This window comes from Heteronotia binoei, chromosome 21, assembly GCF_032191835.1.
Source record: "Heteronotia binoei isolate CCM8104 ecotype False Entrance Well chromosome 21, APGP_CSIRO_Hbin_v1, whole genome shotgun sequence".
Classification (NCBI taxonomy): domain Eukaryota; kingdom Metazoa; phylum Chordata; class Lepidosauria; order Squamata; family Gekkonidae; genus Heteronotia; species Heteronotia binoei.
Genome location: NC_083243.1, coordinates 194,188,424 through 194,212,154, shown reverse-complemented (window position 1 = coordinate 194,212,154; position 23,731 = coordinate 194,188,424). Strand labels below are relative to the sequence as shown.

General features: G+C 46.7%; 2 protein-coding genes across 2 annotated transcripts in view; one reads left to right on the top strand and one right to left on the bottom strand.

Moving 5' to 3' along the window:
* Positions 1–5,200, bottom strand: part of PARP14 (poly(ADP-ribose) polymerase family member 14) — a 72,360-nt gene extending 67,160 nt beyond the window's left edge. Inside the window, exons 1-3 of the mRNA XM_060261420.1 lie at positions 4,831–5,200; positions 2,191–2,330; positions 1,336–1,369 (exon numbers count right to left, since the gene is read on the bottom strand). Coding sequence (XP_060117403.1) covers positions 1,336–1,369; positions 2,191–2,330; positions 4,831–5,014 — 358 coding nt within the window. The 5' untranslated portion in view covers positions 5,015–5,200. The remainder of the gene's footprint in view (positions 1–1,335; positions 1,370–2,190; positions 2,331–4,830) is intronic.
* A 7,009-nt stretch (positions 5,201–12,209) lies between these two features.
* LMLN (leishmanolysin like peptidase) overlaps positions 12,210–23,731 on the top strand; it is a 57,590-nt gene continuing 46,068 nt past the window's right edge. Inside the window, exon 1 of the mRNA XM_060262514.1 lies at positions 12,210–12,362. Within this exon, the coding sequence (XP_060118497.1) occupies positions 12,240–12,362 (123 nt within the window). The 5' untranslated portion in view covers positions 12,210–12,239. The remainder of the gene's footprint in view (positions 12,363–23,731) is intronic.

Here is a 23,731-nt window from a genome sequence, read left to right as displayed (position 1 = left end):
AAAGAGAAGGAAAGAAGGGAGGGAAAGAGAGCAAGAAAGAGGAAGGGAGAGAGGAAGGGAGAGAAGGAAGGAAGCGCCCTGCAAGGGAAGCTGAGGGCAGGATCTCCAAGCAGCAGGGAGGTGTCTCTCTGCAGCACGCAGACTCCAGTTGGAGGCTTCTCTTACCGGGTTGCTGAAACTGCCCAGGAATAGAAGCCGGCCCTGGGATCTGTGCACAGCGGGGAGGTCTCTCCCAGCTGCACACAAACCCTGGCTGGAGGTTTCTGTTGCCAAGTGGCTGAAATTGCCTGGGAACAGAAGCCGGCCCCAGGATCTATGCACAGCGGGGAGGTTTCTCCTCACCCCTGCACGCACATCCCTAGCTGAGTGGGGAGGAAGTGGGGCGGGGGGGCTGCTGGAGGTTCAGAAGCTGCGCTCCAGTGCACTCCTGTTCAATTCGACCCTTGCTTGTGTTCTACTCTCATGAAGAAAAAATCTCACAACACCATATATGCACTTCATATAGTAAGCAATGACTGGATAAGAGATTAACTGGCAAATGCACAGATGGTGAAGAAGAAGAAGATGATATTGGATTTATATCCCGCCCTCCACTCCGAAGAGTCTCAGAGCGGCTCACAATCTCACAGCAGCTGCCCTTTCAAGGACAACCTCTGCCAGAGCTATGGCTAACCCAAGGCCATGCTAGCAGGTGCAAGTGGAGGAGTGGGGAATCAAACCCGGTTCTCCCAGATAAGAGTCCGCACACTTAACCACTACACCAAACTGGCTCTCCTATCTAGATAGTTCTCAGACTCAGACACCTTACTTTTGACCTATGGATGATTGGCTAGTAGCTGAGAGTTCCCCGGTTCAGCTAAAATGTTCACATGGCCTTTATTAGTACAGAAACCAGTCTCCCTTCTACGAAACCTCTTCTGCCATTTCTCGTGTACTTTCCCATTCCTTGTCCCCCGCCCCCAGCCTATAAAAGCCATTTAGGATTGAACTGTGTATTTCCCTTTCCCAGTATTAAAGTGTGAGGATCTCTTGTGTTAGACAACAACAAAAATGAGACAGCCCCCAATCAACAGGCCATTCTCTCTGCAACACATTCTGGGGGCAGGCTATAGCAGTATGTGCTAGATTAAGAAGGCCACTGATAGGCCAATAAAAGTTTTACTTTCTTGGAAAAGTCCTTAAGGGAGAGCTGACTGGATTCACACATACATTTGGGGGGGGGGGGGGGGCGGGGAAATTGGTGGGAGGGCACACTAAAGCTAAGAAAGGGTAAAAAAAGTATCTCCAAATTATCCACTGTATCAATGCTTAAAAATTCTATGTGACCCATCATACCTATCTCTTCCGGACAATCTTCTTTTTCAGAAACCTAGAATCAAAACCATAGCAACATGTTAATAAACTACATAGCTTGGAGAAACGTCGACTGCGAGGTGACATGATAGAGGTTTACAAGATGGAGAAAGTAGAGAAAGAAGTACTTTTCTCCCTTTCTCACAATACAAGAACTCGTGGGCATTCGATGAAATTGCTGAGCAGCCAGGTTAAAATGGATAAAAGGAAGTACTTCTTCACCCAAAGGGTGATTAACATGTGGAATTCACTGCCACAGGAGGTGGTGGTGGCCACAAGTATAGCCACCTTCAAGAGGGGTTTAGATAAAAATATAGAGCACAGGTCCATCAGTGGCTATTAGCCACAGTGTGTGTGTATATATAAAAAAAATTGCCACTGTGTGACACAGAGTGTTGGACTGGATGGGCCGTTGGCCTGATCCAACATGGCTTCTCTTATGTTCTTATGTGACCCAGAGTGTTGGACTGGATGGGCCATTGGCCTGATCTAACATGGCTTCTCTTATGTTCTTATGTGACCCAGAGTGTTGGACTGGAGGGGCCACTGGCCTGATCCAACATGGCTTCTCTTATGTTCTTATGTGACACAGAGTGTTGGACTGGATGGGCCATTGGCCTGATCTAACATGGCTTCTCTTGTGTTCTTATGTGACTCAGAGTGTTGGACTGGAGGGGCCGTTGGCCTGATCCAACATGGCTTCTCTTATGTTCTTATGTGACCCAGAGTGTTGGACTGGATGGGCCGTTGGCCTGATCCAACATGGCTTCTCTTATGTTCTTATGTACACAGCTAACAAATGTTTCAGAGCTTCTTTAAAGTAAGTCTCTGTATTACCTGTTCTGGAACATTCTTCTCTGTGGACAAACCCATTTCAGAGGCATCAGCTCTTTCATGCAGCGCAACCATCAATACCAATTTTTCTTTTCCAGTCAAGTCAAGCTCATGGATCTTTTGGGATAGAACTCTCTGCCTCACTGAAACAAAAGGGTGGATAAAAGCAATTCTAATTTATAGGCCCAGAAAAACAGCAATGTGAGTTCTATGGCAATTAAATTAAACAGGAATCTGTAGAACTCTACAGACATAGCAACTAGAGCAGAGAAATACTGAAGAGGAAGACTACAATTTTGGAGGCTATAAACGGGGGGTGGGGTGGGGGGGGGAGATGCTTGGACAATAGAGTGCTCAGAAATGTGAATATCTACCACTCCAGCTATCTGGGAAGGAAATTCTCTGCTGCTGCCTACTCCAATTCTCCACATAGAGATGCTAGGCATTGGCATATATTAGGGACACCAGTGATCCCCAACATGACCCTTGTGGGTTTCATGATGCCTGCCAATGGGTTTCCAGGTACGCACTTACTTCGTCAGCAAAATGGTATTTCATTGCATTTGGGCACATTTCAGAAGAACCTGGGGGAAGGACAGAATAAAAAAAATGCAGGATAGAGGTATACTAAGCCTCTCTAGAGTGACCATGGGGGTGTTCAGGTGTGCCTGCAGTCCTCATAACTTTACACTATGCTGATGTAGTAGAATAACAACAACAACAAAGAATTGTAACCACGAAAGTATTTGGTTCAAATTTCACCCCAGTCACAAAATTACTAGGTGTCCTTAAGCTACCCACTTTCTCTCGGCCTCAGTCCCCGATAGCAATATGCAGACTGTAATAATGGCCTACATTACAGAGTTGTTGTAAGAATTACTGTGATGTATGTGGTGCTTTGTGTGGTGAAAGAATTTTTTTTCCCTTTGGTATACCTGTTGGTGGTGTAGCCACAGATGAAGCACAACAACAAGGCTTTCAGATGGCAGGTTGTCAAGCCACAATCCCCCAGAAGTGGCTATCCCCTCTTCCCTTATCCTACCAAGGCTTTCAATTGGCACTACAATATTGTTATATCAATAAACCATTTTAAGTATAGGCGTAGCACATTCTCCAATTTCCCTGGTTTTATTTTTTTTTTAAAGGATTCTAGTCCCTTCCCTTACAAAAAAACCAAATAAAAACCTTTTCCCTTATATCTCCTCTAAATAAGGGAGACAGAGACCAACTTTTTAAAAAAAAATTAAAGATGAGATTTTTTTAAAAAAAAAATTAAATCTCCTCACACACCATTGGGGGGGAGGAAACAGCTGAAGTAGGGACAGGTACAATGGCTGCCATGTGGGCTGAGAAAACCATGTTCACCCCACCACATTGCAACCACTGAGGTGTTATCAAAACTCTGAAGCAAAGCAGGCTTTAAAAGAAATGCAGAAGAAAACCAGAGGAACCTCTGAAGTTGCATGAATACACCATGATGCTATGGAGAAGCAGGAATAAAAACCTTTTTCTTCAAAGCGCTGAACATGGCCAGGTACTTTTGTGGGAAGTCATCAAATCTCTCGTTCAGATCGCATCTCAGCCACAAATTCATAACACCTGGCTTTAGGCAACCTTTCACTTTCAGCTTCAGTCCCTTAAAAGCCCATACAGACACTGACCTACCTTGTGGGCATACTGTAACATGGATTACTCTGATAAAAGTGCTGTGACTACTGAAAATACCTTCTTAGGAGCTTCCTGTGTGGTCTCTGCACTCGCTACTTCCTAGGGAAAGTTTTTACCATGTTCTCTAAGAGGGGCCTAAAGTAATGAAGAGCAAAATTCCAGCAAAGTCAGTTTTTCCCAGCACGGAAATGTAATACTGGGAATACTTCCTCTCTCATTTTTGGAGGTACTGCTTGCAATACAATTTATAACCCCAGCCAGTGTTCCTTCTAAGCTGAGTTAGTGTGAGCTAGTAGAACAAAATAGGAGTCGATTGCACCTTTAAGACCAACATGGTTTTATTCAGAAGGTAAGCTTTTGTGTGCATGCACACGTCTTCAGATGAGGAATGAGGTACAGTGAGCAGATAGCTGGTGGGGTTTGGAATGCCAAGTGGTGCAGAGTTAAAAACCAAGAGCAGAACAGTAACATTAACAAATTCAGAGAGACTTTGAGCTGCGTTGCATTAGCGTGGGAAACCACAACACAGTAACATGTCAGAGTGTGAGAATGCCTCATTCCTCGCCTGAAGAAGTGTGCATGCACACCAAAGCTTACCTTCTGGATAAAACGACGCCGGTCTTAAAGGTGCCATTGACTCCTATGTTGCTCTACTGCTTCAGCCCAACCCGGCCGCCCATTTGGCTCTATCCGCGTGAGCTGGCTCACCGGGTCTTCGCTTCCTGCGCACACAGTTTTGTCTGAGCTCGGGGAAAAGGGCCCCAGAGCACAATAGTTTCTGCAGCAGCTCCCAAAGTCGCCCTTTTGCTCCCCAGCCTCTGCAGGCCACGCCGAGCCCAGCCCCCAAGAACAGCGGGCTCTTGTCCGAAGGATGCGGGCCTCCCCTCTCCCTGCGCCCCGGCCCGGCCCGGAGGCTTCCTAGCCGCTCCCAAGTCAGCTGCAGCGGCCCAGAGCCAGGCGCGGCGCTTCTCCTACCTTCTTCCTGCGCGAAGCAAAGCAAGACGTGGCCGGAGCGCAGCTGCAGCTGGCACTCGCCGCCGCCGGACCTCTTGCGGCTCTGGAAGTAGCAGAGGAGCTTGTTCCGCACGCTCTTGGCCGGCTCCGCGGCCCCCCAGGCCCCCTCGACCCGCACGGCGAAGGGCCACGCCGCCCCTGCCATGGCGCGAGGCTGAGCCCGGAGCCGGCCCCGCTTTCGCTTTCGCTTCCCGGAGAGGGCGGCGCCCGGGGCTTCCCTGCAGCGGCTGGGCCGAGGGCTGCCCGGCGGCCAGAGAGAGAGAGAGAGAAGCTGCCGCGCCTGAGCAAGTTCTCGAGCGCCTGCTCCAGAAAAGTTCGCCTCCTATTTCTCGTGGGGCCCGAACGGGCAGCAGCCAGCGGGAGGCTTGCACTTGCAACAATCCCAAATGGACTTCGCGTTTCTTTAGCGCTGATTCTGGAATCTTCACTGGTTGGTTTCATTTCTTTACTTTCAAGCAGCCCCCCCCCTCCTTTCACTTTCCCATCTTATTGACTTTGCCAAGGAACCTGTCCTTTTAGGGAAAGGGTAAAAGTCGGATCTACGCGGATCTTCATGTGAATTCGTATGATTTTTACACTGAAATGAAATCAAACGACTGGCATTCTATAGATCCTGTCTCAGACGATAGGCAGGACCGCAAAAATCATGCTTCCACGGATTCGTGGCGCTTCACCAGTGCAAAAACAGGCTTCCAAAGCACGGATCCACGTGAATTCATATGATTTTGACGGTGAAATGAAATCAAACCACCATCACACTGTAGATCCTGTATTAGACTATACGCAGCACCAGAAAAATCATGCCTCCGCGAATCTGTGGCGCCACAGCAGTGGGAAAACATGTTTCCAAACCAGGATCCTCATGGATCCTAATGATTTTTGGTTTGGATCCCCCCAAACTCACCATCAGTTCTTATATCATGTCCATGGGCAGAGTGTGCACCGCAGACATCATGGATCCACGGCTTCGTGGCAGCGCCAGGGACCCAAAACTTGGTTTTGAACCACAGATCCTCATGGATCCTCATAATTTTCGCCTTGGATCCCCCCAACCTCACCATCCATTCACATATCATGTCCATGGGCAGAATTTACACAACAGAAATCATGGATCCACGGCCTCATGGCAGCGCTAGGTACCAAAAACTTGGTTTTGGACGACGGATCCCCATAGATCCCATGATTTTTGCTTTGAATCCCCCCAAGCTCACCATCCAGTCGCATATCATGTCCATCGGCAGAATTTGCACCCCAGAAATCATGGATCCACAGCTTCGTGGCAGGGCCAAGGACCAAAAACTTGGTTTTGAACCATGGATCCTCATGGATCCTCGTGAATTTTTGCTTCGGATCCCCCGAAGCTCACCATCCAATCACATATCATGTCCATGGGCAGAGTTTGCACCACAGAAATCATGGATCCATGGCTTCGTGACAGCGCCAGGGACCAAGAACCTGGTTTTGGACCACGGATCCTCATGGATCCACATGATTTTTGCTTTGATTCCCCCAAAGTTCACCATCCAATCACATATCATGTCCATGGGCAGAGTTTGCACCACAGGAATCATGGATCCACGGCTTCGTGGAAGCACCAGGGGCCAAAAACTTGGTTTTGAACCATGGATCCTCTTGGATCCACATAATTTTTGCCTTGCATTCCCCCAAGATCACCATCCAGTCACATATCATGTCCATGGGCAGAGTTTGCACCACAGAAATCGTGGATCCACGGCTTCGTGGCAGCACCAGAAACCAAAAACTTGGTTTTGAACCACAAATCCTCATGACTCCACGTGATTTCTGCTTTGGATCCCCCCAGCCTCACCATCTGTTCTTATATCATGTCCATGGGCAGAGTCTGGACCACAGAAATCTTGGATTCACGGCTTCGTGGCAGCGCCAGGGACCTAAAACTTGGCTTTGGACCACGGATCCTCATGGATCCACATGATTTTTGCTTGACTGTGGAGACTTATGGACCCTATTGGGTTCCAGAACACTCTGCAGGATCCAAAGCCCTCCTGCATCTCCTTAAATGAGCTGGTAGGGGACTGGAATTCCCATCTCACTGAAGCCATCGAAAAGATTGCACCCCGATGTTCTCTGTGCTCCTGTGCAAAATCAACCTCCTGGTATACAGAGAAAATCCAGGAAAAACCAGCTCACCCAGACAGGGAAGAGCGGAAATGTCCCCGGTGTGATGACATAACTTCTGGGTGATGTCATCATGCCAGGGACAGCACATGATGACAGGGCTCTTTGGGTGCAGGGATCCCTCCAGCAACCTGCTTCCTGCAGCCAAGTTGGGGCCTTCCAGGCTGGGGGATCCCCCACTCCCCATGGGAGCTTGGCAGACCTACTCACACCAAGCGCAAATGTTTAAAATAATTTGGTCACTAAGATCTCTCACAACTAGAGGCTCAAACAGAGGAAATAATTTGGCTATTAGTTCTGAGGTGTTCATGAGCTTTTTCACGGATAAAGTCGTGTTGCTCCGCAATGACCTACCTGCCAATTTCGATACAGTGAATGAACTGGAGGCCCCTTGGCCGTCTTTGGGTTCAGTTTGTGACTCTTTCAACTTGCTCTCTTCTGCCGATGTTGACAGGGTCCTGGGAGCGGTTAGACCTATCACTTGCTTACTAGACCCATGTCCCTTGTGGCTGGTTAGGGCTGGTGATGTGAGGATCCGGGGCCATGAAGGAAATTATCAACCTGTCCCTAGAAACTGGGATGTTTCCGAGGGCCTAAAGGAAGCAGTGGTTATGCCACTCTTAAAGAAGCCATCGTTAGATCCTGTGGATCTGGCCAGTTACTGCTCAGTATCAAATCTATCGTTTCTGGAAAAGGTAATTGAGAGAGCAGTAGCTGAGCAGCTCCAGGGCTTCCTGGAGGACACATCGGTGCTAGATCCATTCCAGTTGGGTTTCCACCCTGATCACAGGACTGAGTTTGTTCTGGTTGCTCTAATCAGATGACCTCTGAATGCAGCTGGATCAAGCCGGGTTGGCATTGCTGTTATCATTGGATCTCACAGCAGCGTTTGATACAGCCAACTACGATCTGTTGACTCACCGCCTTGATGACATGGGAATACGTGGCTTGGCTTTACAATGGCTTTCCTCTTTTCTCCACAGATGAGGACAAAGGGTGGCGCAAGGAGAGGATGTGTCCTCATGACACCCCCTGGTTTGTTGGGTTCCTCAAGGGGCACTCCTCTCCCCTTGCCCAGCTGGTATGGAGTTTTGGGCTAGGGTGTCATCACTATGCAGATGACACTCAGCTGTATTTGCTGTTCAGTGACCGATCGGCCTCAATCCCTTGGCTGTGGGTTTGGAGGCCGTGGTGGGCTCACTGAAGCAGAGTAGGTTGAAACTGAACCACTCAAAGGTGGAGGTTCTGTGGCTGGGGGGACCAGGGTTGGAGCTGGAGTGTAGGTTTCCTGCTCTTGATGGGGCACCCTCAACACCGGCACCAATAGTCAAGAGCTTGGGAGTGACCTTGGATGCCTCTCTTCCAGTGGAGGCCCAGATCATACATCTTGCTAAAACTGCATTCTTCCACCTATACCAAGTCAGGCAACTAGTTCGCCTCCTGCCTCGTTCAGACCTAGCCACGGTAATCCATGCAGTGGACACCTACAGGCTAGATTACTGTAATTCACTCTACGCTGACCTACCCTTTAACCTGGAAACTAGGGTAGCCAATCCCCAGGTAGGGGCAGAGGATCCCCGTTTGGAGGTCCTTCCCCCACTTCAGGGTCATCAGAAAGCGGGGTGGGGGGGAGGGTAGAGTCTGCTGGACACTGCATTATTCCCTAAGGAGACCGATTCCCATAGGGTAAAATGGAAAATTCATCCACGGCTATCTGGGGCTCTGCGGGGGCTGTGTTTTGGGGTAGAGACATCCAGTGCCTCTCCCCAAAATACCCACCAAGTTTCAAAAGGATTAGACTAGGGGGTCCACTTCTATGAGCGTCAAAAGAAGGTGCCCTGATCCTTCACTATTTCTAATGAATGGAGGGCATTTGAAACGTGCAGTCCCTTTAAATGTGATGGCCAGAACTCCCTTTGGAGTTCAATCATGCTTGTCACACCCTTGGTCCTGGCTCCACCCCCAATGTCTTCTGACTCCACCCCCAAAGTCCCCAGATGTTTCTTGAATCCGATTTGGCAACCCTAATTAATCCTGTTATAAGACGACCAAGGAAAACCTGTATTTTAGCATCGCAAAAGAAAGTGTGAAAGAAGACCATGAAACACAAGATTGCTGCAGAGATTTTCAGCAGGATGGGAGCTGTGGGCTCCGTGTGGAGAAATCCCCATAGGGGCCAACTTTGGATTGGTAGCACCATGAAAAGGGAGAATGAGCTTCCTCCTTCTCCCTTACCCCTTTTTTGAGCCCAAAGAGCCACAGCCAGCAGAACTCGCAGAACTGGGTGGGTTGAGCACTCACTGACATGCTACATGATGATCCATGTTTCTACCAAAGTTTCTTTATAAAGTTGGTGTCACAAAATGGTGTTTTTTGTGCCATAGTTTGTGGACCCTGCTGTGAAATGTGATTTGATGTTGCGTTTCAGAAGGTCCAATCATGTATGAATCTATGAGAGATTTGTACCTTAGATATCCGATGGTGGTGTGGATTGAGTAAATTTCTGTGCCATAAACAGTGGCCAGCGATGTGATAAGCGAGTAGATGTTGAGTTTCTGGTGCTCTCATGCAAAGTTTCGAAAATTAATTCTTTGACATTCTGAGGATCCATGAGGATCTATGGTCTGGAACTCTGTTCTTGCTCCATGGGGTTTCCACGAACCCATAACTTCTGTGGTGCAGACTCTACCCATGGACATGATACGTGGTTTGATGTTGATGTTCGGGTGACCCCGAGCAAAAACCATGAGGATCCATGTGGTTCCATGGTGCAGGACCATATTAATCTCCATGGTGTCACCACAAAACTGTGGATCCATGGTAATGGGATATAAGTTGTGGCCATTGACATGATACATTACTTGAGGGGGAGCTTGGGATGATATGAAGCAAGAACAGAAAAATCTGTTAGGATCCATAGTGCAGGACCAGTTTTTGCTCCAAGGTGACACAAAAAACTGTGGATCCATGGTTTTAGGATATACATTGTGGCCATTGACATAATATATGACTCCAGAGGGAGCTCGGGGTGATCTGAAGCAAGAACAGAAAGGTCGATTAAGATCCGTGGTCTGAAACCAGGTTTTTGGTCCCTGGCACTGCCACAAAGCCATGGATCCACGATTTCTGTGGTGCAAACTCTGCCCATGGACATGATATGTGATTGGATGGTGAGCTTCAGGGGATCTGAAGCAAAAATAATGAGGATCCATGGTCTGAAACCAGGTTTTTGGGCCCTGGCGCTGCCATGAAGCCGTGGATCCATGATTTCTGAGGTGCAAACTCTGCCCATGGACATGATATGTGATTGGATGGAGGTCTTGGGAGGATCCAAAGCAGAAATCACGTGGATTCATGAGGATCCGTGGTTCAAAACCAAGTTTTTGGTCCCTCATGCTGCCATGAAGCCGTGGATCCATGATTTCTGTGGTGCAAACTCTGCCCATGGACATGATATGTGACTGGATGGAGGGCTTGGAGGGATCCAAAGGAAAAATCATGTGGATCCATGAGGATTCGTGGTCCAAAACCAAGTTTTTGGTTTCTGGTGCTGCCACGAAGCCATGGATCCATGATTTCTGTGGTGCAAACTCTGTCCATGGACATATGTCATTGGCTGGTGATCTTGGGTTGGCCCAAAGCAAAAATCATGAGGATCCGTGGTTTGGAAACATGTTTTTTCAGTGCTGTGGCGCCACAAATTCGTGGAGGCATGATCTTTCTGGTGCTGCCTATAGTCTAAGAGAGGATCTACAACATGATGGTGGTTTGATTTCATTTCACCATAAAAATCATATGAATTCATGAGGATCCTTGCTTTGGAACCCTGTTTTTGCATTGCTGAGGCGCCACAAATTCGTGGAGGCATGATTTTTGTGGTCCTGCCTATAGTCTAAGACAGGATCTACAGAATAACACTGGTTTTATTTCATTTCAACGTAAAAATCATATGAATTCATGAAGATCCGTGTAGATCCGACTTTTACCCAGACCTGAAGTGAGTGTTGCTGAGCTTGCGCTCAAAACTGCGCTATGTCTACTTGTGCATAACTCAATCAAAATCTAAACTTGGGCTCCTAACAGCCTGGAGGGAAAAGTCTTACCTCCTGAGACTTCAAGCTTTCTTTGGCACAGAAATAAAAAAACAACAACAGGTAAATAATATTCCATGGAGCATCTGTGAAAAGGAGAAGTCAGTTTTTCTTCAGATTGTTGACCGCGCTGGCGTCAGCGTCTCAGCCGTACCCAGAAGCAATTTATTTAGCTCTTATTTTGCTTTTTGACAAACTATATCCTACCCGATGCAGACTGAACTCCAGTGTTCTAGGATTTAAGCCATAATTAGCAGACCTGCAAGAACTGCAGACCTTATTTTGTGTTAGGGTTGCCAATCCCCAGGTGGGGGCAGGGGATCCCCCGGTTTGGAGACCCTCCCCCTGCTTCAGTGTCATCAGAAAGAGGGGGGAGGGGAGGGAAATGTCTGCTGGGAACTCTGCTATTCCCTATGGAGATTTATTCCCATAGAAAATAATGGTGAATTGATCCGCGGGTATCTGGGGCTCTGGGGGGCTGTTTTTTTAGGTAGAGGCACCAAATTTTCAGTATAGCATCTAGTACCTCTCCCCAAAATACCCCCCAAGTTTCAAAACGATTGGACCAGGGGGTCCAATTCTATGAGCCCCAAAAGAAGGTGCCCCTATCCTTCATTACTTTCTATGGAAGGAAGGAATTGAAAAGGTGTGCAGTCCCTTTAAATATGATGGCCAGAACTCCCTTTGGAGTTCAGTGATGCTTGTCACAGCCTTGATCTTGGCTCCACCCCCAAAGTCCCCAGATATTTCTTAAATTGGACTTGGCAGCCCTATTTCGTGTCTGGAACTACCAGCAGTTACTAACAGCCCCCTTACTTTCCCTCGCGCTCCCTTCCCTCATTAGATCCCAATTGGCTGAGCGTTCCCGAATCCCTCTGCAACTCCTCTTCCTCTGCCCTGGCCCATTGGCTCCTCGCAGAGGCGACGTGCCACGAGGAGTTGCCCAGGCCCTTCGGTTCCTCCATCAGCCGCCAATCCTCGCGTCTGGAGAGGAACACCCAATCGGACTTTGCTTCCTAGCTGCGCGCGTCCTTATTGGCAGGGACGGGAGGCGAAGCAGACGCCTGGTTCTCTGCCCGAGGCCGTGGCTGGCTGGCGCTGCTAGCGGGGGAGGCTGTCAAGATGTCTGCTGAGCCGGCGCCTGCTTTCCCCGCCGCCCTGGTGCTGTTGCTCCTGCTAAGCAGCTGCCCGGACGCCGCCTGCGCGTCCTCGTTCTGTCCCCACCGCGTCCCCAGCGCCGAGGAGGTGAGGATTCCCGGGGTTGGGGCGCGTCGGCCTCCCCTGCCCCTTTCCCTCCTGCCCACTCTGCGGGTCGTTGCATTCGGCTTCCTAAAATCCATCTCATTTTCCGTATAATCGAGGCATTGCATGAACTCCTATATGCGAGCAGCATTTCTGGACAAGCAGGCTAGAGACTGCACTGGTTGAGCGCTTGGGGTCCCCCCCCCCCAAAGCCCTTTGCAAAAATGGAGCGTCCTTTTAGAATTACTTTGTTGATGGCGATCTGATGTTACATTGTGTCTTGTTTTACTCACCGGTAGGAAACTCCTTGGGATCCGAGAAACTGAAACTGTGGTCTGCACGTTAAAAATGATTCTGCTAGCACTCCCTCTGCAAGTAGAAATGTGGTTGCTGAAGTAGGGTTTTGTGTGTGTGTGTGTGTTTTTGAGATTTTCGTTGTAGTTCAGTGTAGGTTACTTACAATGTGACAGTTATGTCTCACTGCTGGTGGAAAGTCAATGTGGTATAGTACACAGAATATTGAACTCCTCGTGCTTGTTCCTGGGTGTGATGTTTTGGATAACTCTGTTCTCTTCTTTTAATCCAGGCCAGTGTTTTAGACTGGCAACTCCAGGACTTAGTGTGGACAAGAACAGAGAAAAATAAAGTTAGGGTTTGTAGGATCTTTCGGGCTCAAGTGCCGTGTTCTACTGGAGAAAGTTTTCCTTCCAGACGTTTCGTTCTCAGCTGCGGAGAACATCCTCAGTGGCGTTGCAGCCGGAGCAGGCGCTCTGACCTTCTTGGCTGCTGTGCATAAAGTTGTCCTGCTGTAGCTGCACACATGTAAAAGATCGGACATATTAAACTGTGGTATTCTTTTTGGAAAAATTCTTTTCTTTCTTTAGCTATTCTTTTGGTGTTGTGAGCCGCCCTGAGCCCGCTTCAGTGGGGTAGGGCGGGATATAAATCGAATGAAATTAAAAAATATATATATTACAGTCAAAGCATCTTTGCAGACCATGAGGATAGGGAGGTTCTGAATTTTTGTAGATTTTCACACACATTAGTGCTATTTTGAGTGCCACAGTTTCCATTTCCCCCATGTGCCACTGGATGAGGGTTTTTAAAAATAGGCTCTTCCTAGGCCATTACAGTACAATAATGTTTTAAAAGCAACTCTCTAGCCCTTTTCAGGAAGGTTATAATTCCACAAGAAGGAAGAAGACGATGCCATTGGATTTATATTCCACCCTCCACTCAGAGTGGCTCACAGTCGCCTTTATCTCCCTCCCCCACAGCAGACACCCTGTGAGGTGGGTGGAGCTGAGAGGACTCTCGCAGCAGCTGCCCTTTCAAGGACAACCTCTGCCAGAGCTATGGCTGACCCAAGGCCATGCTAGCAGCTGCAAGTGGAGGAGTGGGGAATCAAACCCGGTTCTCCCAGATAAGAGTCTGCACACTTAGTCACTACACCAAAGGGCTTGAAGACATTTTTTAAAAGAAAGCAGAAATGCAAAAGAACTTATTGAGCTATAGTAATCTAGCAAATCATTTTTAAAAAAACAGGAAAAAACTCTTTGCTGCTGTGGGTGTGTGTGCATGGGGTGTGTGGGAGATATGGGGTGCAGTGTCGTTAACAGCCTGACCACATATACTTGAAAGGTCTATTGATTTTGGAATTTCAGCGTTGGTATGCATAGGATGATGACTTTAACTATATAGCATCACATCAGTTGACCAGCAGGACAGGAGCTGTGCCGCTTTGGTTCAGGACATGTCAATCCAAACATATGATTGCATAAGCACTCCAGGTAATATTGATAGGAGCATGATAGAATTTGGGAGGGAAGGTAGGATGAGGAAGGAGGGCCATGTGTGGTGAGAGAGATGCCAAGGGAGGTGAAGTTTGGTGTGGGTGGAAACACATTCTAAGAGTTTAGGGGGAGGTGTTTGTGAGTTTCCTGCATTGTAGCAATGCTAGGCATCTTTGGGGGAGTGAGAATGCTTGGTGCCTCTGTGACAATTTAGCTATAGTAGGTGTCTCAGAGACATAGTGAAATGGGGAAAATCTATGGGATACAGTCATCCCTGGGTATAAGCTCTACAGGCAGGACTAGAGGGGGGAGCTGAGAGAGGTTCATTTTAAAAAGGACATAGAATCAACATCAGGGGAATTAACTCTACATTGGAAGGGATATGAGTAAAAATACTGCGCCTTATGGGTTACTTAAAAGCAGGGAGTGAGCCTGCTACGGCAGGGAGGGCGGGATATAAATAAAATATTATTATTATTATCACTCACCTGATCAAACCCTTGATGCTGATTTTGAAATGGAGAATGGCTCTGGCAAGAAGATACTGGATTTATATCCCGCCCTCCACTCCAAAGAGTCTCAGAACAGCTCACAATCTCCTTTACCTTCCTCCCCCACAACAGACACCCTGTAAGGTAGATAAAGATATTGGATTTATATCCCGCCCTCCACTCCGAAGAGTCTCAGAGCAGCTCACAATCTCCTTTACCTTCCTCCCCCCACAACAGACACCTTTCAAGGACAGCTTTTATTTATTTATTTATTTTTGGCCACTGTGTGACACAGAGTGTTGGACTAGATGGGCCATTGGCCTGATCCAACATGGCTTCTCTTATGTTCTTATGACAACCTCTGCCAGAGCTATGGCTAACCCAAGGCCATTCCAGCAGCTGCAAGTGGAGGAGTGGGGAATCAAACCCGGTTCTCCCAGATAAGAGTCCGCACACTTAACCACTACACCAAACTGGCTCTCCAGGTCTACTCACGAGTCACGACCTGAGTTCAATCCCAGCAGAAGCTGGTTCAGGTAGCCGGCTCCAGGTTGACTCAGCCTTCCATCCTTCCGAGGTTGGTAAAATGAGTATGCTTCAGAATTAAAAACTAATCCTTATTTCATGATGGAATAACCTTTGGATGATAATATATTTTCCTCAAAAAGCATTTAAATTTTTTTTTAAATCGGATTTAAATCAAAAAAATCTAATTTAAATTTAAAAAATTGAATTTCTTTGATTTTTTTTTTAAAAATCATTGATTTTTATCCACCCTGTTAGGAATAAATGGGCAGCTCTCACAGTGGAGTAAGCAGTGAAGTCTCACAAAGATTGTTTTTGGGGCTGATACTATTGAATTTATTCATAAACTAGGAACATAGCCTGTGGTGGAGAAAAATACAACGGGCTGTAGAAAGAGGCTCTGGGCAGATGCCCCCAACTCTTGCTGTCTTCTCATTCACCCAAGTGAAAGCATTCACTCCCCCCCCCCACCTCAGGTGGAGCTGATCTCTGCCATCTGGAGAGCGGCTGCAATTCTGAGTGATCAGGAGCCCTCACCTGAAGATAAGCCATAGTCCTTCCCTAGGAGGAGATGGTTGGTTTGGAGAGTGCGCCACTGCTTACCGCCCTCTGCTGCAAAAATTGGCCTCCTATACTCTCTGTTTCCTATTACAGAAAACAGTCCTGCTTGAAATACATTGTAGAAAGTCCCGACAAGAACCTACATTGTAGGACCCAAGTAGGAGGCCATAATAACAATCGATAGCTTCAAGGTTATCACTGCAATATAAAGTAAATAAAATTACCCTTTAAACCATTTAAAAAGTCACTTAAATGTTTAAGTGACTTCCTTGTTAAAAGGTAAAAATTCTTTGTTAAAAGATAAAAGTTTGGCCTATTTGCCTCACTTTTAGCGTTTCTTATAAACCTGGGAACAGAACCTAGCCACCTGTCTTGTTGTCTGACGGTTCCTATCCGACAGAAGGTATTCTAATTTAATTTTATTTGATCTGCCAGGGAACCTTTCCAACAGCTGGCTGATAATTTCCCTTTAGCTTGCTCTATGAAAAGAATATATGCTCCAAGGAGTCTATTTCTGTCAGGGAACAGGAGTGCCTGAGCGCGTAAGGGGTCCCTTTATACCGCCCCTCTATTATAGTAGATGGTAGGGATATACTCCTCTCTAGGGTAAATGCCCTTCCGATGTTATAAGATTCTTGGAAATATAGGTAGGCTGCAGGAGTAACTATGTATCTACTGTTTGCTGGAGAAAGATAGTCTGGTGAACTGGGGATATCTGTTTGTCTCTCTGTATCTAACACTCTCTGCTTAATAAGTAATTTTACTTAATCTATACATGGCTGGCTCATAGGAGTAGGACAGGTAGGTGCCACCTGGCCGCGGGGTGCCCCCTCTCCATCCCTGCTCATGCTGCGCAGGTGTTCGGAGCAGCTCTACGCTGCTTGGAGGCTGCCTTCCCTTGAAGGTAGGCAAAAGGGGCAGCATGGTGGCAACGTGTGTTCCTCTCAGAGGCTGCCTTCCAGCGGTGCAGAGACAGGACCTGGGCAGGGAAAAGGGGTGGCGTGGAGCAATGTTCGCGCAGCTGCATGAGAGGTGGTGGCAGGGATTCTTGCCTGGGGCAGCAGAACCCGTAGCACTGGCCCCAGGTCTGCACCAAGATTTCGAAGAGCTTGGGGGGAAAGACCCAGCTTCTCAATGGACATTTGGACCACTGGGAGCCAATTGCTCTGAAATTGGTCATGCAAAAGAGGAGAGAAGAACCCCTTAGGATTAATGCTGCCTGTTACCCATTTATATATAGAAACAATACGGATTCTAGCCTCTACTTGAGTCATTCCTGTTTCCAAGTGAACCCAGGAGTTTGATACATATTTGGTTACTGGAATTAGTGTCCTGAAGAATTTGAATTGAACTCTCTCAAGAAGGGAAAGAGAAGAGACTGAGGGCCCCAGAAATGTCCCATAGGTTAGCTTTAAACATTGTATGCAATAGGATACTAGTTGCTGATTTCTCTCTTGCATCATTGGTTTTAAAGGTACTTTCTTTGTATCTCTCCCATGGGATCCAGGGGGCTGGGTAAGGAAGCTCTGGTTCTTTCCTTCATTCCCCAGGGGACCAGGAGGAGAGGAGCCTCAGCCAATAGAAGGAAGAGAGGCTTGGCTCAGTAGCTCTGCTGTATGATTGAGAGAGCCTGGCAAAGCAAGCTATCTCTCCCCCCTTCCACCCCAAGGGAGGAGCTTCAGCCAATGGAGAAAATAGAGGTTTTGCTTTGTAGCTCCTGTGTGATGGAGCAAGCCTGGCAAAGCAAGCTGTGATGCAGAAGGAAGCAAGAGAGAGGGAAAAGGAAGCAGATGATAGCCAGTTGCTCGGAGGCCTGATAGGAGCCCTCTGGGGGCCTGATTTGGCCCCCCAGGCCACCCATGGTTTAGAGGGTATATTTGTTATCACTTGCCTTCCTTCTGGAAAACTTACTAGAATTGGCCTCAGTATTTGAATTAGCTCCTCATACATTTTCAATGCGTACTCTGAATTTAAGGGGGCGTTAAAAACGTGGCAATAAATTTGGAAATTCTCATCTGTTGGGTCTGCCTTCACCTCTAAGTCTAGCTTGCGGTACCATTTCACCCAGCAGTCTTGGTGTTTCAGCAGTGTAATATTAATTGGATATGTAGAATGAAGTGCCTCCATATCTAGGTGTCAAGCATTGGTATTTCAATCAAACGATTCAAAGTTGATACAATTGCTCATTTTATTGATAATCCAGTACTGTCTCAAGGTACGACACCTTGAGAGTGATTCGAAGAGTCAGAAAGCATAGTGTTTTAAAGGATACTTCAAAGGTAACAGTTATAGGCCATAGCATGTGCCTGTGAATTGCTACAAATATGCAAAGAATGCTATCATGCGGTTAAATCTTCTCTGGTTCCCAGACATTCCTTGATAAGCAGGATGAATGGGAACTAGTTGGGGGGAGGCGCCTCCTTTCTTCTATCATCAAAGTTACTTGCAAGCCCTACAATTCTACCCTAAGGTCGGAAGGTATAGCCAGGCGCGAAAAGACAGAGGGGGGTGAGGGAACAGTACTCTTTGAAGTGTAACTAAGGGAGAGGGGAATGGTTTACAGTAAGAAGAAAGGAAACTAACTTTAATAACTGTATGGTTCAAGGCCCAGAAATAGCATGCTTGACACTAGGTGAACTTGAAGATGGAGTGGAAAATGATCTCCTTCTAGGTACAGGAGAATCTGAACATTTTCCAGAGACCAAAGCAGTGCTTTATCCACCAGCATGTAGTTAACAGTGCTGATTCTTGTCCCAGCCAGGAAGGTAAACTCACCCGGTCTATCTCACTTGGTGGAACCATTTAATATGAACATTCCTAATCTAAGTGTAAACTCTGCTAAACAGGCTTCAGCAAAATTAGCGGTCTGGTCCTTACAGCAGCATATTTGATACGGGGGCTTTAGAGCCTCATCTAAGCCATCCAGACAGATCTTATATTTAGAGGCCAGAGGGGGATTATCAGACGTCATTCGGGCATTTAGTTCACTTGCCACCAGAACTTTAGCCCTTGGATAGTCCACAGTGCTGTTCCATACATACTGTTCCAACCACTGCCAATTATTTTCTATCTTTGCTTTTTGGCTTATTGGTGGGAGATAGGAATTTACAACTAGAAGGCTACCCTTGGGCCAAGTGAGTAGAAATGCCATTGCTAAGGGTTTCAGAGAGCATAATTCCACACAGTCCACTTACAGAGATGGAGATACAAGAATATCGAAACCAGCTTTGAGTCTGCCTGGTCCTTGGCCTGGGACTGCTTTGACCGCATAGGTGTAGCAACCATCAAGTTCTAAGGCTGCTGAGGTCCAGGTTTCCTGGAGCAATAGAACCTCATCATTTTGGCGGAAAAAAGGAATGTCTGAGGAATAGGATAGGCATCTAGACAAGCCTGCTACATTCCAGAAGAGGATGTTGGCAATGTTCTTCGGTTGTCAGTCATCTGTTATGATTTTCTCCAACTCGCCTTTTGGGTCAAAGACTACATACCCATTAATGGGAGGGTGTCCAGTAGTACCTTGTTCGCCAATTAGGGGCTGAAGCAATACATCCTCTTGAGGAGAAGTTTTTAATTGTCTCCTTGCTTCCCCTTAATGTTTGAAGCTAGAGTAGGAGATGGAGAGGGAATTTGCTGCCATTTGTCACCTTTGGAGTCTCATTTCTTTGACGAGTCTGTATTGTTGCTGGAGATTCTTGCTAGCACTAAGAAGTTTGGATTGCAGATGTTTTAATCTGGAAGTGATCTTTTCCTGATCAGGATAAGGTAGCTCTGTGAAAGGGTACAGGAGATTCTCCTCTACTGAATTGGCAAGAAATGAGTCTTCTGTGCAAATGACCAAGTTAGGTCTCTTCACTGGTTCTTGATGTAGCATGCCAACTAATCCATCTTCCAGGGATCTGTCTTTGCCTTTAGGAAAGTAGTATTTTTATTTTGATCTCCCAGCAGTGAGGAACGCATTAGGTTTTTAAAAACTCAAATTGGATAAATTCCTTGATGTGCAAATCAACCTTCCAATGGAGTAGAATAGAAGGTATCCTTGAGCTCCCAAAGAACAGCATAATTCTCGGTGTTCGGTTCAAGCTATGGAGTGACTCTACCTGAATCAGATCTAGAAGGGAAGCTTTCATCTTTAAGAGAGAGCTTAGATGTTTAATCACCTGATGTTTAAACTTCCAAACAGGGTTTTGTCCCCTGAACTGCTTATAACTAAGCATACTTTACTGGGCTGTAGTTTTAATTGGCACGCTGAACCTTTTTTACTGCTAGAAGTCTATGTAAAATAACTGGCCTGTGGATCTCCAAAGTCCTTTTACTCCTGTGGGTGCCCTTATTGTTATTATTGCAGTTAGTGCACTCATTAGGGCAACCATGATGGTTGTTCGTAAGTTGTTGGAGCAGTTTTTCTATCCTGGAATTCAGAGAGCTGATTTTCTCAAAAATGCTATCAACTGTATAAGCAGTTAGATATGATAACTCCATGTCGCCCACAACTCCCTTCTCTTTACGACCATTTTCTCTCTCTGTTACCCTTGTTAAACTAGCCTCCTCCCCTTCATTGCCTTCTTCACTGTTTTGCTCTTTGTTATAGCCATTGACCTCTCTCTCAGCCAACAGAGCAAATTTGGTTGAGGTTGGAAACTGACCCAGTATAGTGTCTTCATTGTCTTTTTTTTCTTTTAGGGGGAAAAAATCTACCAGGTTAGTTTGTTTACAAGCCGGGAGTGCTATAGTGCCATCCTCTGCCTCTCTCCCTTTTATGTTTTCCCATGGCTGCCCACAAGGGCTGCTAATCAGGCCTGTAGCCACAGGGGGGCCTGTGGGGGCATTGCCCCCTGACGTCCAGGCAGGGCCCCCCAACTGCCAGGGGACCTCCAGCATGCAGGCTGCTTTTTTTCATTTCCTTTTTGCCATGGCTGAGAAGGCAAAGCGTCATCAGTGGCAGCCAGAGCCAGGAGAGCTGAGCAGGGCACAGTTCACTGTGACAGCAAAAGCAACAGGTAGAGAGGAGGGAGGCTGAGGAAGCCATGTGGAATGGGCTGGGGAGGGGAGGATGGATAGAGCTGCTGGGTGCAAAGTGCCAAGGTGGGAGAGAGGGAGTGGAAGGACCCCCCTCTCCCCCCCCCACTAGCACGCAAGGTGCAGTCCCTTCTTCACTCCAAAGTTTTAGGGCTGGCTGTCTCAATTTGGCCACATTCAGAGCCTCCAGCTTTTGCCCCTACCCTACAAAATTTCTGAGAAGTGGCAAGCCCTGCTGTGAATGGGAAAGGGTGCCCCCGACTTGTAAAACTCTGGCTACGACCCTGCTGCTAATACTCCTTTAAGAACAGCTGAGTACTCTCTTAGTTTACAACTAAGTGTTCAAACGAAAAAAAGGAGTATTTACTTACTGAATTAAAGCATCCCTTGTACAAAACTCCAGGTCTAAATTGTGAAAAGAGACATTAATCCTCGGCAGTTCAAGACCTTATCTGCAGGTGTGCAGGAGCTGAAGGGAGGAGGATTCCTGTCAGCTTTGTCCAACAACTTTCTCTTTTCCTTTCTTCTGCCTAGGGGAGTTCAGCGAGTAAAGGAAGTCCACTGACTTTTGAAGAAAGTGCAATAACTCAAACAAGCTCTTGTTCTTCTTATAGAAGAAGAATTCTAGGAGGCAAGGCAGCATCTCTTTGGATGCTACTACACCGTCACCACCATCTTTCTCTCTGTCCGAGCGATCAGTCAGGAAAGGGATTGAATTTAAAGTAGCTGATACTATAATGCTCCTGTATAGATCTGTGGTGCAGCCTCTGGTCACCATAATCTCAAAACGGATGTTGCAGAGCTGGAAAAAGTACAGAAGAGGGCAACCAAGGAGGCTGGGGAGCGGGGGTTGGAGCACCTCCCTCCCAAAATACTAGAACCTCAGGAGTGTCAAGCATGGAAATTTCAGATAACCAGGTAATTGTTGAATACAAAGTCTTAGTTTATTGATAATCCATTGTTGCTCGTCGGTGGAGCACCTTGAAAGTGATACAAAGTATTGCAAGGCATTAAGCTTTAAGGGTTACATCAAAGCGCTTTGGGGATGGTAGTTCAAAGACATAACAAGGACGTGTGAATTACTACATATCTACACATAGCTATCTTTGTGGTTAAAACTTCCCAGATCTCAGGCATACAGTTGATGGCTATAGCGTGGAAACCTTCCAGGAGGCGCCTGTTATCAAAGCATTACATTTCTACATTTGCTAATCAAAGATGGGAAAGAGAAAAGGGAGGGTAAAGGGCTGGATGGCTCCTTGGCTTTGATATGCAATTACATGGTATAACAGCCGCCTCGCGGTCTCACTGGATTGCTTCTATATGCGGCTTATGGCTACCCCAGCCCCTCTTCCGCCTCAGTTCTTCTTTTAAAATTTTACCTCATGGCTATGGAACTCAAGGGGTGGGTGTAATGTGGATTTCTCACTACTAGTCTCTTTTGCTTTCAGATGGATCTAAACTCAGTTTGTAGGGGACCACAGCAGCTTTGATAGTTTTCCCAATATACTGGCACCAGAGAACTTTAAAGTAAACCACAGAATTTTATTAACGTGCATACACTGTCTTCAACTGGGGAATGGGAAATATATACATGGGCTATATTGTATCTCAAGCAGTTAACAGTTTCTTCGTAGATCAGGCTTTATAATATCAAGTTCACTTAGGTCTCTCAGGTTTCACAGATCATACAGCTTTCACTCTCCAACACTATTCTGGGTTGGCCTCTTGGGTATAATGTGCCAAGTCCCTTAAGTTGACTGGTGTCTCTTCTCCCAGCCCTTCAGACTTCTAGACCCACATCTTTCCCTCAGCCACCTCTTTAGCTCTTAAGAGAAGTGTCTCTGTGTCTGTGACCTCTCAGGTCTTTTACTGTGACTCTCCTTTAGTCACACACAGCCCCTTGGCTGTCTTTATAGAGTGAACAGTGAGCTTTGCTTCTCTTGAAGACTCTCCTCAGCTCCTGACTCAGCTCCTTCTCAGACCAACTGCTCTCTTCAGCAGTCTCCCTCAGACTCTGTCTGACACGAACTGCTCTCAGCCGTTAGCTGTCAATCACCTCTGAGAATTCCGAGCACTCTGGCCCCCACCCTCAGGTCACCTGACGCAGGCTCTATGCGTCCTTAGTTTTCTTGTTAACCCCTTCATTACCGTCACACATGGGAAAGTATTCTACAAGAAAAATCAACTTAGCATTTAATACTGAGTATAAACCATATGCTTGACAAGGGGCATCTGATGAAACTGATGGGCAATAGGTTCAGGATGGCAAAAGGAAAAAGCCCAGCAGGAACTCATTTGCATATTAGGCTACACCCCCGACACCAAGCCAGCCAGAACTGTGTTCCTGTGTGTTCTGGCTCAAAACCCTCCTGAAGTTTGCTTAATTTGTAAAATCTTTTTCTTCCTGTGTAGCTGAGAAGTCACCCTGAATACATTCAGACCTTGTCAGTGGATGGCTCCCATTGTCCACACAGAGACTGGCCAATTTATTAAAGTGATGTTTGTGTGTTGCACTTATTTTGGAGCACCTTGAAGATGTGTAGCAGATTCTGCAGTGTAAATATTAAAGTTACCTTAGGCAGAAGTCCAAATGGATTGTTTAGATAAAAACTGCATATGACTATGGTGTTAAAAAAAAATCAGAAATTATCTTTATAACAAGTACAAGCCTTGGCTGTATGTTGCTCTCTGATCATGGCTTAGCTTATCCATGGAAAAATATTATCAATCAAGTGGTACAGGAGTACAAATAATAGACATTATTGTTATTGAATTATCTTACGCCAATTTAATTTGCTTGCCATGCATATGGGATCCCCTGCGTGCAGTGGTTGGGATGGATGTATTAGCCGCAGCTTGCATATTATGGACTGGGCCAGATATGTGATCTTCATCTAGTCAGTTCGAGCCCTGTCTTCTGTGACCCCAAATGTGTGAATAAGTTGCAAAATTATTTTAATTGTTTTATGAATGAGTAGGATAT